Consider the following 17,911-nt stretch of genomic DNA (forward strand, 5'->3'; position numbering starts at 1 on the left):
CTATCTTCAGAGACAGTATGTTCTCTATAGTACTCTCATTTCCAGCAACACATCCTGCCTCCATCCCCGCCCCAACCTGAAGGTGTATCTATAAAATACACCACCTGATTCAGAGTAGACATTCCATAAACGTTAGTCACCACCGCCCCCAGCCCCTGCATCCTTATTCTCCAAGATGCCCGTGCCTCATAAGTTTGCTGAGACTTTAATCACCAGAGACACAGTTTTTCCACTTTATTCCTTTATCCAAACTGTACCTGCCATTCTCGTTCACTTTTGTGAGCATGGTCATTTTGCTTCCTTGACTTTCCCATAAGACCACAAATGTGAACAATCTATAAGTGGAAGGCTTAGGTCCAATAATAAACCTTCCTCTGGTATCACTTTCTCTTCTCAAACTGTATTGATAGCCCCCTGTGAGGCAGGCTCTGTCTGATTCAATACATGTTTGCATTACCCGTCTGCAGTGTCTAGGTGTTTTACATGTGTCACAGTGTTTTACATGTGGTAGATACTTACTAAATATTTGTTGACTGAATTAACTAAATAATGAATAAATGACTGAATGAGTTCCGATTAGACATATTAACTCTGGACTATCAGAAGGGCAATCAAGTAGAGTGATCCATCACCCAGCTCAGAGGATGGGTTGGAGCTAAAGACATACATCTGGCAGGCATAGTCACAAAAGTTAATATGAGTCCTTGGAAAAGCTCACCAAAAAAGGATGTGCTGAGAGAGAGAAAGATTAAGGGTAGAACATTTCAGGGGTAGAAGGCAGTGTAGCTAAGTCAAGATTATGACTCAAAGATAAATTATAGAAAGGGGACGAAATTCAAAGGAATACAGTTCCGAGGAAACTAAAAAAAAAAAAGAATTTTGAGGAAAATCCCTGATGGCATCAAAATTGCAGACAGATGGAAGAGGCTGAAGGCAGACAGGGTGGCACCATATGTAGTCACTCAAAGGTTCTTGGTGACCTCCTAGCAATAAACTGGTAAGGGTAGAAGCTCGGCTAATGCAGTCAAGGCATGAGTAACGACAAAAGTATAAGACTATTCTTTTAAGGAGCTTGATAGAAAAAGGACAGAGAGCTCCAAGGGAATTTGGAAGCAACTATGACATAAAAAAGAGAGAAAAAGGTGCCTCAGCCAAGTAAAGCACTGCACTAATATACAAATGTCATCATTGCTACCAGGACAGAAAGGAGTCAGGGGACTTGGGTACTATTACATTTCGGTTACTCACTTGAGTGATGTTGTGAAAATCATTTTCCCCTGCCTTAGCTAACTCATCTGATTAATCTAAGGAGTTAATAAATGGAATAGAATTTTGGAAGTTTATCACTTTCTATAAATTATTCCTGCAATGGCTGGTTTGTAATCTTGACCAGATGTTTGTCACTTTTCATTCTCCCTCACCAACGTAACAGAAGCCAAAACTCCTTTGTGTGTAATGCTGAACTACCTGTTCCAATCCCAGCAAAGTGGGATATGACAATGGCAAAGAGACTGAGAAAGGCAAGATAAAGTCAGAATACACAGAGTAAAAGCAGTGGTGGCAACTCCCCCACCCACCACTTATTTCTACAAAATTTACTGCTTTCTTAAACTGGGGAACTATTAGTCAAGGGCTACCGCTCCCCCAGGAGGATGGAGAGATGGAGAGCCAAGAGCTCACATAAGCACTGGGGACTGCCTGCTGTTTCTGTCAATCTGGCCTCCCTGAAAGTCATCACAGACCTCACGACTATCTTGAAAAAGCTGTAACTGTCTGCTAACCTTTACTTAGAGCTCTTTGGTTATCTTGGTGTTTTCCCTCCAAGAAAACGACGATGGGTCAGTGATGATTTTGCACTTGCCAGCCATTTCATGGACTTTCTCGTGAAGGAGTGGCTGCTTCTGAGAATTACAATAACTTGGGTCAGTGTAACATTTTCTGAAAACTCCTGTGAGGAGGGGACATCTAAGTCAATTGGCATAATAAAATCTATTAACAAAACATTCTGCATCTCACTTTGGAAAGTGGCATCTGGGGTCTTAAATGCTAGCAAGCGGCCATCTAAGATGCATCAATTGGTCTCAACCCACCTGGAGCAAAGGAGAATGAAGAACACCAAGGACACAAGGTAATTACTAGCACAAGAGACAGAAAGGGCCACATAAACCAGAGACTACATCAGCCTGAGACCAGAAGTGCCTGGCTACAACCGATTACTGCCCTGACAGGGAACACAACAGAGAACCCCTGAGGGAGCAGGAGAACAGTGGGATGCAGACCCCAAATTCTCATAAAAAGACCAGACTTAATGGTTTGACTGAGGCTAGAAGGACCCCAGTGGTCATGGTCCCCAGACCTTCTGTTGGCCCTGGACAGGAACCATTCCCAAAGCCAACTCTTCAGACAGGGATTGGACTGGACAATCGGTTGGAGAGGGATGCTGGTGAGGAGTCAGCTTCTTGGATCTGGTGGACACTTGAGACTATGTTGGCATCTCCTGCCAGGAGGGGAGATGAGAGGGTAGAAGGGGTTGGAAGCTGGCAAAATTGACACGAAAAGAGAGAGTGAAGGGAAGGAGCAGACCATCTCATTAGGGGAAGAGCAATTGGGAGTATGTAGCAAGATGTACATATGTTTTTGTGTGAGAGATTGACTTGATTTGTAAACCTTCACTTAAAGCAAAATAAAAATTAAAAAAAAAAAAGAAACACCTGTGAGTGAAACACAGTATTACACAGACAGTATATTTGCAATACAAGTAATAGGAGGTATATCTGCAGGTCAGAGGTGACATATTAAGGCCATGGATGCTACCAAAAATATACAAGGAGAAACTAGGCAGAAGTCTTGAAGTAAAGCTGTTAACAATGGCCTTCCTTCACAAAGTAGAGTGGCCTCGTTCAATGAAAGAAATGGTAAACAGTGAGTTAATGCAAAGGTCATCTGCATTTATCTTTAGGATGGGCAGTAGGTTTTTTTTTTTTTTTTTAACACCTTCTGAATTGTGTTAAGCTTAGGGTAACATTAAAATTATTTTTTATTCCAGGAGCTCAGCCAGACTATCCAGATGCCCCTTATAAACTCACATCAGAATGTTGTGTTTTTAAAAATTAACCTGTCCTTATTCATATGGTCATAGGAAGAAAAACAGAACCAGTAAGTAATAAAACACAGTAGCATCAAGGTCAAAAGAAAAATGTGGGATTATATGTGGAAGGATCACCACTATTAACAACAGTGGGCCAGCTCTACTGAAATCATGCAATATCACTAGGGTGATTTCAGGGAAAAGTGTTTCTTACAAAGTGACTTAATGACATAATGAGGCAAATGTATGAGACACTCATTAATACCTTTATAATCCTCACAAACATGCAACAGCAAATTCTGACGTATGTGCAAAAGAGGAGGGAGCGTGAACAGTGGGGGCAATCTAGAACTGGTTCAATCACCTTAGCTAAGATGATTCATTAATCCAACAAATATTTATTGAGTGCCTATTATGTGCCAGGCTCTGTTTTGTAGTCTGAGGATAATATAGTAAACAAAATAGGCAAAATCCCTGCTCATATGGAGTTTACAGTATAGCGAAGGATTTAAAACATGTGATTTTAAACAAGACATGTACTTGAGTGACTGAAGGGTATGTTACGGAAAGCTTGTGAAGAACTGCTAATTAAAATTGGAGAAAAAAAATATCCATAATGAATTCTGCTAATGACAGATAGTGAAACTGAGTATTTAAGCAGAGAACATATTTTCATAACTCCAAATTATTTTGGCTAAAATCAAATACCAGTAGTTACTTTCCTCTAACGCGCCCTGATATTGGAGGATTATATGTATGCACCAAAAAAATCTTTGATGATGACTACTTTTACATTATAGGCTGGGATGAAACTGCAATGTGCAACCATCAAATTCAGACAAACTAACTCTCTAACTTATAAGGAACCCAGGTGGCACCACGGTTCAGCACTTGGCTGCTAACCAAAAGGTCGGCAGTCGGAACGCACCAGCCTACTACATGGGAGAAAGATGTGGCAATCTGCTTCTGTAAAGATGACAGCCTTGGAAACCCCATGGGGCAGTTTTACTCTGTCCTACAGGACCACTATGAGTCAGAATCGACTCAAGAGCATTGGGTTTGGTTTTTATCCAGCTAATACTGGAAATACATTTCAGAAATAGAAGAAAAAAAAGGAGTATTGATTATAGCAGAGTTATTACAAGAACGGAAACCAAACACTATAAAGTAAACGTAGGCAATTAGCATATGCAGTTAAAAAAAAAAAATTGCCATCGAAAGGATTCCAACTCATAGCCACCCTACAGGACAGAGCAGAACTGCCCCATAGGGTTGCCAAGGAGCGCCTGGTGGATTTGAACTGCTGACTCAGCAGTTGTAGCTCTTAACCACTAGGCCACCAGGATTCCCAGCAAATGGGGTAAGTTCACATGTTCAGTTCAACAGCTTGCTGAAACGTGACTGCCATTTTTCCAGTCAACTCATAAGGTGTAAATAGTGTACATTTGCCACGTTGCCAGGTGATTTCAACTCTAAGAAGAGACTGATGGAATACTCTTGGTAAACTGATCCCACTCTTTAAGGGTTACACTTTAAATGAATGTATAAAAACAAAGTAGAGAAAAATACATGCGGACATAATGCAAATACTGCAGTCAAACAAGGGGGGAAGCTGACTTGCAGTTGAAACGTTCCCAGGCATCAGCTCTGTCCACTGAAGGAAAACATCTACAGAACTGCACCATTTAGAGGCCTAGGATATAAAATCGGTTCCCCAAATTTTAAATGACTCTCCACCAAGAAGAGAACAAGAGTAATAATGGCTCATTTTAGGCCCATTCAAGGCACGGGGGCCGAATCCCCTCGCTTTAGATTGGTGGAACTGGCAGGTACACCTGAGATAAAGGAAAAGTAACAGATTCGGAGCCCAGAAACTCAAGTAAAAAAAAAAAAAGCCTTAAAGAGTGTGAAGGGAAGCGGTGAAACCACAACAAGTAAAACAAGTAATTGTAATAGGAAAGCAACACAGCTTTGGAAAACCCACCGAGCCATCTCCAGCGCTCAAAAAGGCAGAGACCAGAGAGGCCTCAAGGGCTGGGATCTTCAGGCCTCCGGAACTCAAGACCCAGCCTAAAGCGGGTGAGGGGGAGCAGTTCCCGGGAACCCCCTCCCCGCCCCTCTTTCATCAACCCCGCCCAGTGGGTCCGCCCCGTCCCGCCGGGCTACTCACCGGATTCGCTTCCCACATAACGGTGGCGAAATCAAGCGGAGAGAGCCTGGGGGAAGGGGCTAGCCGCGGGACCAGGGTGTTGGGTTTTTTTCTTGAGGGTCCCCGGGAACGAAGGGTTGGAGGCAACCTTTACACAGGCCTCCCTTCTCCCCCTCCCTGTCACAAACCAGCGTCCTCCGACCACCGTACTGCCCGACTTCCGCCCGAGGCCGGCCAACCAGCGCTGGCCCCGCCCCACCCCCCGGAAGCTCTCCCGCCCCGGCATCGTCCCTCCCGGCTCTCGTGGGCGGGGCGTAATGGGCGGGGCTTGCGGATATCTGCCTTGGAAATGAATTTATAGAGCTTCTAATTCGACCGCCCTTTCATGCTAAATCTCTACAACATCCCCACCAAGTGATCCTCAAGCCACAGCTGGTTGTATTTCCTTCCTGCAGAACCGATATTTACTGATCACCGCATAGTAAGTGTAGTAGCCCATAGTGAAAAAAAAAAACCTGTGAATGAATCCCAGCTCAGGCAAAGGGTTTTGGGGACAAGGTTCATGATCTGAGCCTCAATTTCCTCATCCTCAAAATGGAGATAATACTACTATTTACCTAAGGATATAGTGAGATCATGCAAAGCGCTTAGCACAGTATTTGGCATATAGCAAGAGCTCAATAAATGACAGTTATTTGCCAACACTGCTAGGGCCTGTAGTGAACAAGATTGATCCAGATACAGCCCCTGCCCTCATGGAGATTAGAGTCTAGAGAAGAAAGTAATTTTTTTCAAAAATGTATAATTTATAGAAAGTATGGCAAGTACAGGGTTCTATGGGAGCATACTTACCTAGGACAGGATGTCTGAAAAGCCCTTCCCCTCTCAAGAAGTTTAAGCCAAGACCACTAGGGTGTACTCCTATTGGGGTAAAGAAAGGGCAAGAATCTTCCAGGATCTACCTATAGAAAATGAAAAAGAAATGGCTATGCATCCTTCCAGACTTCTCTATACTTCTGCGCATTAAACAAGAACTACACAATGTAATCAAAGAATACCTACAGACTTAGAACCTCCTTTTTTTACTTAATGTGATGTGGATATCCTTGCATTCCAATGCATTTTTCATCATTTTAAAGTTAACTTGTGGCGTTCCATAGTTACAATCCACTGTGATAGACGGTTCCGTAGTTTTTGTTTATTATTCAAAAATAACTGACTACAAACATCTTTGTACAGACATTTCTGCTTACTTGTCCATTTACTTTCTTGGAATTAATTCCCAGAAATGGAATTCTTCAATAAGAGATTATGAAAATGTGCCAAACTATACTCAAGAATAGTATATAAATTGGCAATCTCTAATTTATTTTTGTAAATTGAGGTAGGGATCCTCACTTATTGCCAAATGGATAACCAGTTACTCAAATATTATTTATTGAATAATCCAGTCTTCCCACTACTTTGAAGTGCCAACATTAATAACAAACTAAATTTCCATGGGTATGTATGGTTCTTTCTGAACATTCTAGTCTATTCTAACTATGTGCCTGTTTCTATGCTATACCACACTGTTATAATTATTATAGCTTTTTTTATAATTTTTTTTTACAGTTATTACATCTGCTCTCTGGTAAACCAAGTTCCCTCCTAATTTTCTTCTTTTTCAAAATTTTCAAAAGCATGCATCTTCCCATTCGGGGACCTATGTCTTCATGTATTTAGATCTTTTACATCTTTAAGAACACTTTTAAAATCATTTTTTCACATTGATTTGCACAATTCTTATTAACTTTGCTTCTGGATATTTTATGATTTTTGTTATTGTGAATGAGATTTTTTCCCTTTGTATTTGCTAGTTGTTCATTGCTGTAATTTAGGAAAGCTATTGATTTTTTGAGCATTTATCTCGTATCCTATCACACTCTGAAAATGTCTTATTTGTTCTAACAGCTTGTCAGTTCATCTCTCTAAATTTTTATATAGACAGTCATACGACCTACAAGTAATGCCATTTTCTTCCTTACTACATTGGCCAAAACCTCTGAAATTTTTGAGAACTAAAGGGGGAGGTAATAGTCTTTGAATATCCTTCTGGGTTCAATTTGTTAACCTTTTATTTAGGATTAAAATTTATTTACTACTAATGAAATTGGTCCATTGTAACTGGTGTTATTTTGTGATTGTCTTTGACAGCTTTTGTTCTCAGAGTAATGCTAGCCTTGAAAAGTGAACAGTAGCAATTTAAGTAATTGAAGAATTAACTCTTCTTTAAGGTGGAGTGGATTTTTACAAAAGAAGTTTAACTAGAAAAATTAGGGCCAAGTTCTCAACCTTTTGTGGGGTTGGAGCTATACTTTATTTCTTTGAATCCTTAGTATTGCCTGAGTGGGAAGGTAGGAAGGAGAGAGCACAAATGGTTTAGATACATATCAGGTGAATAAGTCTTTAAAATATATTGGTGTATCCCAACGTACTCATGGGATCACCATGAATTGGAATCAACTCAGCAGCAACTAACAACAACGTCCTAAAGTAATATGAAGGGAAGCATTTCATAAACTGAAAATAGCTATGCAAATGTTAATGATAATTTTTTTCTTAGAATTACTGATTGTTGTTGTTAGTTATGGCTGAGTCGACCCTCAACTCATGGCAACCCCATGCACAACTGAGCAAAATGCTGCCCGGTCCATCCTCATGATCAGTTGTGGATCAGATCCTTGTGATCCATAGGATTTTCATTGGCTGGTTTTCAGATGCAGATCACCGGGCCTTTCTTATTAGCTTCTCAGTCTGGAAGCTCCCCTGAAACGTGTTCAGCATCATAACAGTACATAAGTCTCCCCTGATAGAATGGAACGTAACCCAGGTCTCCTGCATGTGAAGGCAAGCGTTCTACCACTGAACCACCAATGTCACACAGCAACAATTACTGAGACCACTGAACTAGAGAGCAAGTGTGAGAAGTAGCCTTAGCAATCATTTAGTCCTGCAGTCACAAACTGATAGCTAATGAGCTGTAGCACGCACAGAAGATTTTAAAAATTTTGGTCACCATTTTAAAAGTGGGAAATTAAACAACAGCTTCCTTACACACTGTATTCCCATGCAATGCCTTTAGCCTGGGAATGGGCTCTCAGGTTTACCTCAGTTCTTACCAGGCCAACGTCTCTCCTCCTCATTTAAATTACCTACCCGGGCCCTTTAGGAATTTGGGTTTGTTACTAATGATAGAAAAAGAAAGCCATTGCCATCGAGCTGATTCCGACTCATGGCGACCCTATGTTACAGAGTAGAACTGAACTCCACAGGGTTTTCTTAGCTGTAATCTCTACGGAAGCAGATCACCAGACCTTTCTTCTATGGTGCCACTGGGTAGGTTTGAACCGCCAAGCTTTAGGCTAGTAGTCGAGAGCAAACTTGGTGCTACCCAAGGATCTTAAAACCAAAACTAAACCAAACCCGTTGCCCATTGCCATCAAGTCGATTTCGACTCACAGCAACCCAAATGTGATACGGTAGAACTGCCCCATAGACTTTTCAATGCTGTAAATCTTTATGGAAGCACGCTGCCACATCTTTCTTCGCCAGAGTGGCTGGTGGGTTCGAGCTGCCGACCTTTCGGTTAGCAGCTGAGCACTTAACTACTATGGCACAAGGGCTCCTCAACCTAGGGACCTTAACTAATGATAAGTCACCTCTTATTTTACTGAAGAAATGCAGTGGATTTGGGACTTCCTAAAACATGCTCACAGAAAACAAATTCAGTGGGCTCTCCCGTAACATCCTCAGGGGTGGGCTCAGTCCTTGAAGCCGAACCTCTACAGTCCTTCAATAGATTCCTCTCTGCCCATGATGCCTGAAATATTCCCTGTTACACAGAGTCTGGCACAGGGAAGGCTTCCTTCTGCATCATAGTTCTGGGCAAAGTGCCACAGCAGTAGAAACTATGCAAACTGACCATGGTCACTAGTTTTCTCAGGAAAACCTGACAGATGGAAGACATCTTACTTTAACTTTTATATTTCCTATGAGTGTTTTGGATGGCAATATCTTAAACCATGCCAAACCCAATCCAGGATGGTACTAATTATACACATACACACACACCCCTCCCAGTTGAGTTCATTAAACGGTCCTTGAATGCTGGGAGGGGCAGGAGGAAATAACCAATGGGAAAGGAGAAGGGGAGAAGGAAAGGAACAGAGAAGACCCCTCACTAGATAGCATGAAAATAACAAGATAGAGAAAACAAGTAGATGAATAAAGAGAGTGGCAAGGTGAATTTGTAAAAAATCAGACTCCCAAAAGAGAAGCAGGACAGAGTATTATTATTTTAATCTTATTATCATAATTGTTTTTATTTTTAAAGGCCAGATTAACAACCAGAAATGGGGGAGAGCTAGGAAGGGATATGGGAGACAGGCTGCATTAGACAGAAAGGAGAAGCAGGAGACCGGAAGAAGGCTTAAAAGGAGAGACGAGGGGCCAGGAGAGGGTAAAGGAGTAAGGGAGAAAAAGCTGCATTTGTGCCATTGGCCTTGAATATAAAGCCCCAGCCTCAGTCTGAACAAGAGCCAACAATGAGGCAGTCCCAGAATCAGCCCTGCTGTTGAAGTCTGACACGTTAACAACCCCAGCAGGAATTAAGAGGTGAAACAAGCAGATAAAACATTTGCTGAAGCCGAGATAAGCATTCCTGGGAAAGAATTTTTCAAAAAATCAAGACAAATCCCACAGCTCTTCCTAATTAGGAAACATGACAAGGAATTAAATTCAACCTAGAAAAATGAAGTGTTAAATAACTCGGCCGAGCTAAATGGGATTGCTCTATTGAAAATACCACTGATTATGAGTTTTAGCTGCTCAGGGAAATGATCTAGGCACAATGATGGGCATCAACATTCAGCTCACAGCAGCAGTCAAAAGCAGCAGCTGAGATGTGTGGCCATCCTAATTAGAGGATGGAGAATTCTGAAAAGACTCTGAAGCTGTGACATTCCTGGCTGGGGCTTTCCTTCCAGGAATGCCACATTAGGGTTTTGGTCATCACATCTCAAAAAAGGACTTAATAGGAATGATCCCAAAAGGGACAACAGAAATGACTTAGAAAAGAGTATGAGAAGCTTTGAGGTTAAAAGCAGGAAAACACTTCCCTAAGAAATAATTTCAAAAATTAAAGGAGAGGGAAGCAAATAAAAGCTTTGGGGGATAGAAGGAGCAGCCCTAGGGATTCTGCCTGGACTTAAGTCACCCCATACATGTGGGGGTTGAGCCTGTTCTTAATGAACACATCCAAGGACGTCAGGAAATTAGAACAGATTATCTAATACGAATCACTAGCCTCTTCCATTCTTCATTCAACAAATATTTAGCAAGCACCTTCCATGTTCCAGGCACTGTCTCTAGACTCTTAGAAAATATCAGTGAACAAACAGATAAAAATCCCTGCCCTTGTGGAATTTACATGCTAGGGGGATGGCACAGGCCTTGGTGGGGGGGTGGGTAAGAGAGACAATAAATAATAAAATTCTTTTTAACATAACCACAGAAAAAAACATAGATTAGGGTAAGAGACACTGGGAGTGGATAGGATGGTCCTCTATTAGAAAGTAACATTGAGAGGAAACTTGGAGGAGGTGAAGGCGTAAGGCTAAGAGATATCTGGGCAAAGAGTACTACCCTATGTAGAGGGAACACCTGGTGCAAAGTTCCAAGCAGGAATATGCCTGGTACATTAAAGAAGAGTGAGGAGGAATAGGAATGTGTGTGTGTGTTTGGGAAGCGGGGGTGGGGGTGGGGCAGGAGGAGATGCAGATTGAATGGTGTCTGGTACAATAATTAGCAAATGCTTACATGGCACTAAGTATGTGCCAGACACTGTTATAAGCTCTTTATCTGTATTAAAAAATGTAGTCCTCACAACAACCCTATGAAGTAGGTACTCTTACAATCCTCATTTTACATATAAGGAATCTGGGGCATAAAGAGGTTAATTAACTTGCCCAAGGTTAAGGATCTGAACCTAGATGTCTAGCTAGAACCAGAGCCCCTGCTCCTAATCACTACTCTATGCCATCTGTCATGGATTGAATTGTGTCCCTCAAAAATACGTGTCAACTTGGCTGCGCCATGATTCTCAGTGGTTTGGCAGTTATGTAATGATGTAATTTGACAGTTATGTAATGATGTAATCATCCCCTATGATGTGATCTGATGTGATTAACCAATCATTTGTAAGGGGGTTAGGGTGGGATGCAACACCCTTACTCAGATCACTGTCCTGATCCGATGTAAGGTGAGTTTCCCTGGGGTGCGACCTGCATCGCCTTTTATCTTATAAGAGATAAAAGAAGAGAGAAGCAAGCAGAGAGAGAGGAACCTCATTATCATCAAGAAAGAAGAGCTGGGAGTGGAGTACATCCTTTGGACCCAGTGTACCTGCACTGAGAACCTCCTAGACCCAGGGGAAGATTGATGCCAAGACACATGGAGATCTCCAAGGGATGCTGGGCCTGCAGATGTTGAAAGGAGACAAGGACCTTCCCCCAGATCCAAAAGAGAAAGCCTTCCCCTAGATCTGACACCCTGAATTCAGACTTCTAGACTCTTAAACCGTGAGAGAGTAAATTTCTGTTTTTTAAAGCCATCCACTTGCGGTATTTCTGTTATAGCAGCACTAGATAACTAAGTCATCATCTTTCAATATGGCTTTAACCCGACTACTTCTGACACCAGCCCCGATTACCCAGCCTCAATTGTATTCGAGCAGCTCTTAGGATACATTTACGTTCTTTTTAAAAAGGCAATGTTGCTTACTGCTTTGTCATCTATGACCCTTTCTCTGCCCCTTTGGTCCCTTTCCCCACTGTCATAGATTGAATCGTGTCCCCCCAAAATATCTGTCAACTTGGCTAGGTCATGATTCCCAGTATTGTACGATTGTCTACCATTTTGTCATCTGATGTGATTTCCCTATGTGTTGTAAATCCTATTACTATGATGTTAATGAGGTGGATTAGTGGCAGTTATATTGATGAGGTCTACAAAATTAGATAGTGTCTTACGCCAATCTCTTTTGAGATATAAAAGAGAGAGGCGAGCAGAGAAATGGGGGACCTCATACCGCCAAGAAAGCAGTGCAGGGAGCAGAGCACATCCTTTGCACCTGGGGTTCCTGCATGGAGAAGCTCCTAGTCCAGGGGAAGATTGATGAGAAGGACCTTCCTCCAGAGCCAACAGACAAAGGAAGCCTTTCCCTGGAGCTGACATCCTGCATTTGGACTTCTAAGCTACTAGACTATGAGAAAATAAATTTCTCTTTGTTAAAGCCATCCACTTGTGGCATTTCTGTTACAGCAGCACTAGACAACCAAGACACCCATCAACTCAAGAACTGCTTTTTTCTGGAAGTTAATCACTGGGTTCCATTGCTTCTGCTTAGCAAATCAAGCAAATGTCTATGGACAGAGCTTTGGTTCAGTTTGTATGTGTGTGTGCGGGGTGAGGGGAGGGTTCTTTTGTGGGTTAATAATGTCGTACAGGTCACTAGGAGGCAAGACAGAGCATACTTTGAGTTTTAAAATGAGGTACCACTGTTCCTTCCATGCCAAAGAACACTGTGGAGGGGGTGTGTTTGTAACACAGCCATAACCAGCTCCTCTCCTCTCCTGTCACGCTTCTCTGTGCTGTTCACAGCACCTTTATACTAATACCCATTGAACTGTACACTTGAAATGAATGAATTGTAGGTATGTGCGTTACACCTCAATAAAGTTGTTAAAAAAAAAAAAAGAAAGAAAAAGTAAAGACAGAACCTTGGCATTCATCTCCCTTATTCACCCTCCTCCTGATGTCTATCCCCATTCACATAGCTGTAGGGGGCCTAGAACCACACCCAGAAAGATGTTCACCACTAAACTCCAACCACTATACCAACAGTTACTACTCTGTTCTGACTCCAGTGATTATAGCATTATGTTAAGGAAAATAAATGACTCTTTCCTAGTATACATTCCGTACCTATTTTCCTTAGTAGAATATAAAATTCTAAAGTTTTATATTAAAGCAAACATGTATATACTATGGGATGTTGTTGTTAATTGCCAGTTGAGTCGATTCCGACTCACAGCAACCACGTGTGCAGAGTAGGATTGCTCCATAGGGTTTTCAAGGCTGTGATCTTTCAGAAAGAGATCGGCCAGGCTTGCCTCCCAAGGTGCCTCAGGATGAGTTCGAACCACCAACCTTTCAGCTACTAATCAAGTGCTTAACTGTTTTCGCCACCCAGGGACTCCATATTGTGGGCTAGACCAAAACCAAATTCATTGCCATCAAGTCAATTCTGACTCGTAGCGACGCTATAGGACAGAGTAGAAGTGCTCCATTGGGTTTCCAAGGCTATAAATCTACGGGAAGCAGGCTGCCACAGCTTTCTACCATGGAGCAGCTGGTGGGTTCCAACTGTCGACCTTTTTGGTTAACAGCCAAGCACTGTAACCACTGTGCCACCAGGGCTCCTTATATTGCGGACTAGAAGGCAATATTCACACACATGAGGTTTTGAAGCAGTTTCTCAATTGTGGATAGTTGCTTCCAGCTGGTGGCAGTGGGGCACATGTTCTCTGTTATTATCTGGAGAAGAGCTTGAGATGCAGTATTAGTGGCTAAAACAGGAGACTCAGGGCACTGACCCAGGCTCTGAGCCTCACTCTCTCCAGTTGCCATGAAGTCAGTTTTGACTCATGGCAACCCCGTGTGTGTCAGAGCAGAACTGTGCTTCATAGGGTTTTCAATGGCTGATTTCTCAGACGTAGATCACCAGGCCTTTCTTCTTAGGCATCTCTGGGTAGACACTAACCTTTATGGTTAACAGCCAAACATATTAACCGTTGCACCACCTATATCAAATAAATCACATCCCACTTTTGGGTCTCGGTTTCCCATCTGAAAATTGAGATAATTAGACCAGGTGATCTTCAAGGTTGCTTCTTGTTCTCAGTCAATGATTTGGTCATAATCAGACAAATCAATGCTAGGCCAGATACTGAGTATTAGCACTAAAATGCTCAGAAAAAGATAACAGTCTTTACCTTTGTGGAACTTTTCATATATTGGAGGAGACTAAAGAGATAGTCACTTGGAAGGAAAAATTCAGAAACGGTTAATGGTAATGGCTGAACATGACGAATGTAATTTATGTCACTGAACTATACATGTGAAGATTGTAGAAATGGCAAATGTTCTGTTACCTATAAAACCCCCATTGCGTCAAGTCAATTTCAACTCACAGCAACCTGTAGGACAGAGTAGGACTGCCCCATAGGGGTTTCCCAAGGCTGTAATCTTTGCAGGAGCAGACTGCCACACCTTTCTCCCATGGAGTGGCTGGTGAATTTGAACCACTGACCTTTTGGTTAGCAGCCTAGCACTTAACCATTGTGCCACCAGGGCTCCTTCTGTTACCTATGCTTAACCACAAAGACAAACAAAAGCCACATGTAAGACTTGAGAAAAGTATAAAGTAAATATACAAACCATTTGAAGAACACAAGGCATGAGAGATAACAGCCGAGAATGTTGCATAGTCAAATCTACAGTCCACATCACAGCGTCAGTGAGCGTGCATTCCTGTGAATCACCTGTAAAACTAAAGAGGAAAGGAGGCTCTCACTTTGCCAATCGCAGGGTCCTTTGTGCCAGGTCACCCTGACACAGAATAAGAAACCCTCAAAGCAAAATAGGGATCTTAGCGATCAAACCATGCCCCTCATTTTATATCCAAGTTTGGGGTTAATGCTTGACTCACGGTTACATTTTTACTTGCTACAGGATTCTTAAATATTCCAAATCCTGAATAATTCTGAAACTAGAACAGGAATGCATACAGTGTCTTTTTCACAGCTCAATGAATAAAATAGGGAATGATTTTAAGACATCTTAATTATTAGCATACAGCTGAACAAGATCTGTATGGCAAAAATAAAAAATTATTGTCCATAAAAAAACTGTGTTCTTACCCTATGTTGAAGTGTGCTTACAGTTTTCTATTTCCTCCTTCTGCTTTAGATCCGCTCTAACTCACAAAGGCTATTTCTGAGCATTTCCACAGGTCTCCAGTCACATGCCTTTGCAGGCTTTAAGATGACAGGAGTTGGAAGAAAGTGAAACTAAAAGGAAAGAGAAAGGAAAAACCACTTTATCCCATTCAACTGTTTTGTTGTCATTTGTCCTGGGAGGATTTCTTTCATTCCCAGCCTCTTGGATTTAGGCTTACTCTGGGAACTAGACTAAAAGCCCCATATCTCTGGAAAAGATCTTGGGAAAGGGCTGCCTAGATGATGCAGGAGCATTAAATCTTTGACTTCTGAAGGTTTTTTCCAATCCAAATATTCTGGGGTGCAGATGGGAGGGGGTGTCCCTCAAAGATTGTCCCGAATGAGTTTATTTCCTCCTTGGCTGGAAAAATGTGCTCATTCTAACACAAGATGGCGCTGGCACACAAGCAAGGACAGCGCCGATTTATTTAAAAAAAAAAAAGCACAAACTTTCTAATAAGCCAGAGAATTCCTTTGTTTCCGGATGAGCAAGATCAGCTTTTGTCAAGCACATTTTAGAATAGCTTTGTTCTGGAGTAGCAATGATCTAATTGTGCCCCTTTACCCTAAATCAACCAAATGGCCAAGACTGAATGAACACAGGATCAGGTATTTAGGAGCAAAGGTATTTAAAAAGAACTACAATCCCTTAACTCCGTAGTGTGAAAAACAGAGATTAAGTAGCCGGGAGACTTAGCTGCACACAACCATCAAAGGTGATAAGTCTTAAATCTTCATTCTGATATAAGATGGGTATTCCCTCCTAAAATAATGCTAATATGGAATCGGGCAGCTTAAAATCAAATGAGCGGCAGTTATAAAGAGCACGCTTCAGCTCAATCCAAATTGTTTTAACTTATTTAGATTTATCTGAAGATTATTTATAGATCATTCACTGTTTGAAATATAACCACCAACCAAGTGGAGAAAAGCCAACATCTAAACTGAGCCTTAGAATTTTGTATTTGGCAAGAAGCTACATGGCCTGCGCCTTCCGGCCGCAGCACAAAGGAATCCCTCCACGTTAACAAGTGCTCGCATGGTCCGTTTAAACGTTGTAGTAACAGCAAGCTTTCCACTCAAAGAAGCAGCCCATTACTTTTCTACACAGTTTCAATAGTTACAAAGTTCTTCCTCAGATTGAGCCAAAGTGTGGCTGTTTATATCTGTCGCTCGTTTATCTAGGTCGTTCCTTTTAGAGTAATGTAGAATAAAATTGCCCTTTTGTATGACCGTTCTTAAATGAATCGATTCAACGGCAATGGGTTGGTTGGTTGGTTGGTTCGTTCCTTAAATATTTGATACTTTAGGGCTTCCTAGCCTAAGCAGTACCCGTTTCTTTAATCATTTTTCATATGACATGGTTTCTAGATCTATCTTGTTTACCTTTCTCTGCTTTATCTTAAACTGTGCTCTGATCACATAGCCAGCAGGGCTGTTAGCTGCCTTGATTTAAATGCTTTCCTTTTATGAATAGGACCAAGATTTGGTTAACTTTTCTTCAGAACTTAGTCACACTGTTTTCTCTTTAGTGCCTGTAGTCAACCAAAATTCCCTGGTCATTCACAGGGACATGTTGGATCAGATCTGCCCAATTCTTGTATGTATAATTGATTTTTTAAATTAAAATACGGGTGTTAAGCCCTAATACATCTTGTGGATTTAAGCTCAATGCTGTGGCCTCTCAAAATTATTTAGAGTCATTTTGGTGCCATACATACCTGTATTCAAATTTTTGCTCCTCCTTTCGCAAACTGTGTAATCTTGGGCAAAAGACTTAATCCATTAAAACATGAATTTATTATCTCTAAAATGGAGATAATATTACTACCTCACCTCACAGGGTGGTACTATTTAAATGTCAAAATTTTGTTGAAAAAGTGTATTTATTGCAATTAGGCCATAACAAATGCCTACTAAGTGTTAGTTATTATTAATATTATTCTATCATCTTTCATATCTCCTTGTTCATGCCTTATGAAGATCTGATAAGCATGTCCTCTAAGGCACGGACCAAAATATTATCACGATAGTGGAAAAGAGAGCTCTCCATGACTGCTCAACACAGTTTCCCTTTAGGCTGTTATACAGGTAATAATCAGCATTTTTTACGTATAATTCTTGCCCCAGCCGTGGTTGAACCCACTGGCTATTGGCCAGTTCCTGTCTTATCCACAAGGTGATTTTGACAAATCTTGTCAAGCACCATGCTGAAAGCAAGTATGATTTTGATGCCTCTTCTCACTACCAGTCTCATATCCCTATCAAAAAGGGAATAACATGAAGACATGTTTTGTTTTCGGAGATTTCGGGTTGGCTCTGAGTGATCCTTGCTTTTCTAAAGACTTACAAAGAGTCTACTTAATAATCTGTTCAGTTGATGGGTTAAAGTGGTGAAATTGTGGGTTATTTCCTCCTTCGTTTCTATTATTATAATAATGTTTGTGCAGTAAATAGCTTTTTAAAATTCTGTTCTAGAATTCTGCCAGGAATAATTGTCAAGCTGACTGGCTTATAGTTTTTATAATATGCCCCTTTCCCCCTTATTGAGAATCAGGACAACTTTGTCCTTCT

At 41.4% G+C, this 17,911-nt stretch overlaps 1 protein-coding gene across 9 annotated transcripts in view; it reads right to left on the reverse strand.

The window, feature by feature from the left end:
* Window positions 1–6,111, reverse strand: part of PARP11 (poly(ADP-ribose) polymerase family member 11) — a 59,283-nt gene extending 53,172 nt beyond the window's left edge. For 5 of the 9 annotated variants that reach the window (XM_049882238.1, XM_049882237.1, XM_049882230.1 and 2 more), the window contains exon 1: window positions 5,259–5,461. Coding sequence is in view for 1 of the 9 variants with exons in the window: in XM_049882230.1 (XP_049738187.1) it covers window positions 5,259–5,276 (18 nt within the window). In the remaining 8 variants the exon portion in view is untranslated. The other 4 variants (XM_049882233.1, XM_049882234.1, XM_049882236.1 and 1 more) reach the window with 3 other exon arrangements.
* Between the last annotated feature and the right edge of the window lie 11,800 nt (window positions 6,112–17,911).

Source organism: Elephas maximus, chromosome 4 (assembly GCF_024166365.1).
Source record: "Elephas maximus indicus isolate mEleMax1 chromosome 4, mEleMax1 primary haplotype, whole genome shotgun sequence".
Taxonomy (NCBI): domain Eukaryota; kingdom Metazoa; phylum Chordata; class Mammalia; order Proboscidea; family Elephantidae; genus Elephas; species Elephas maximus.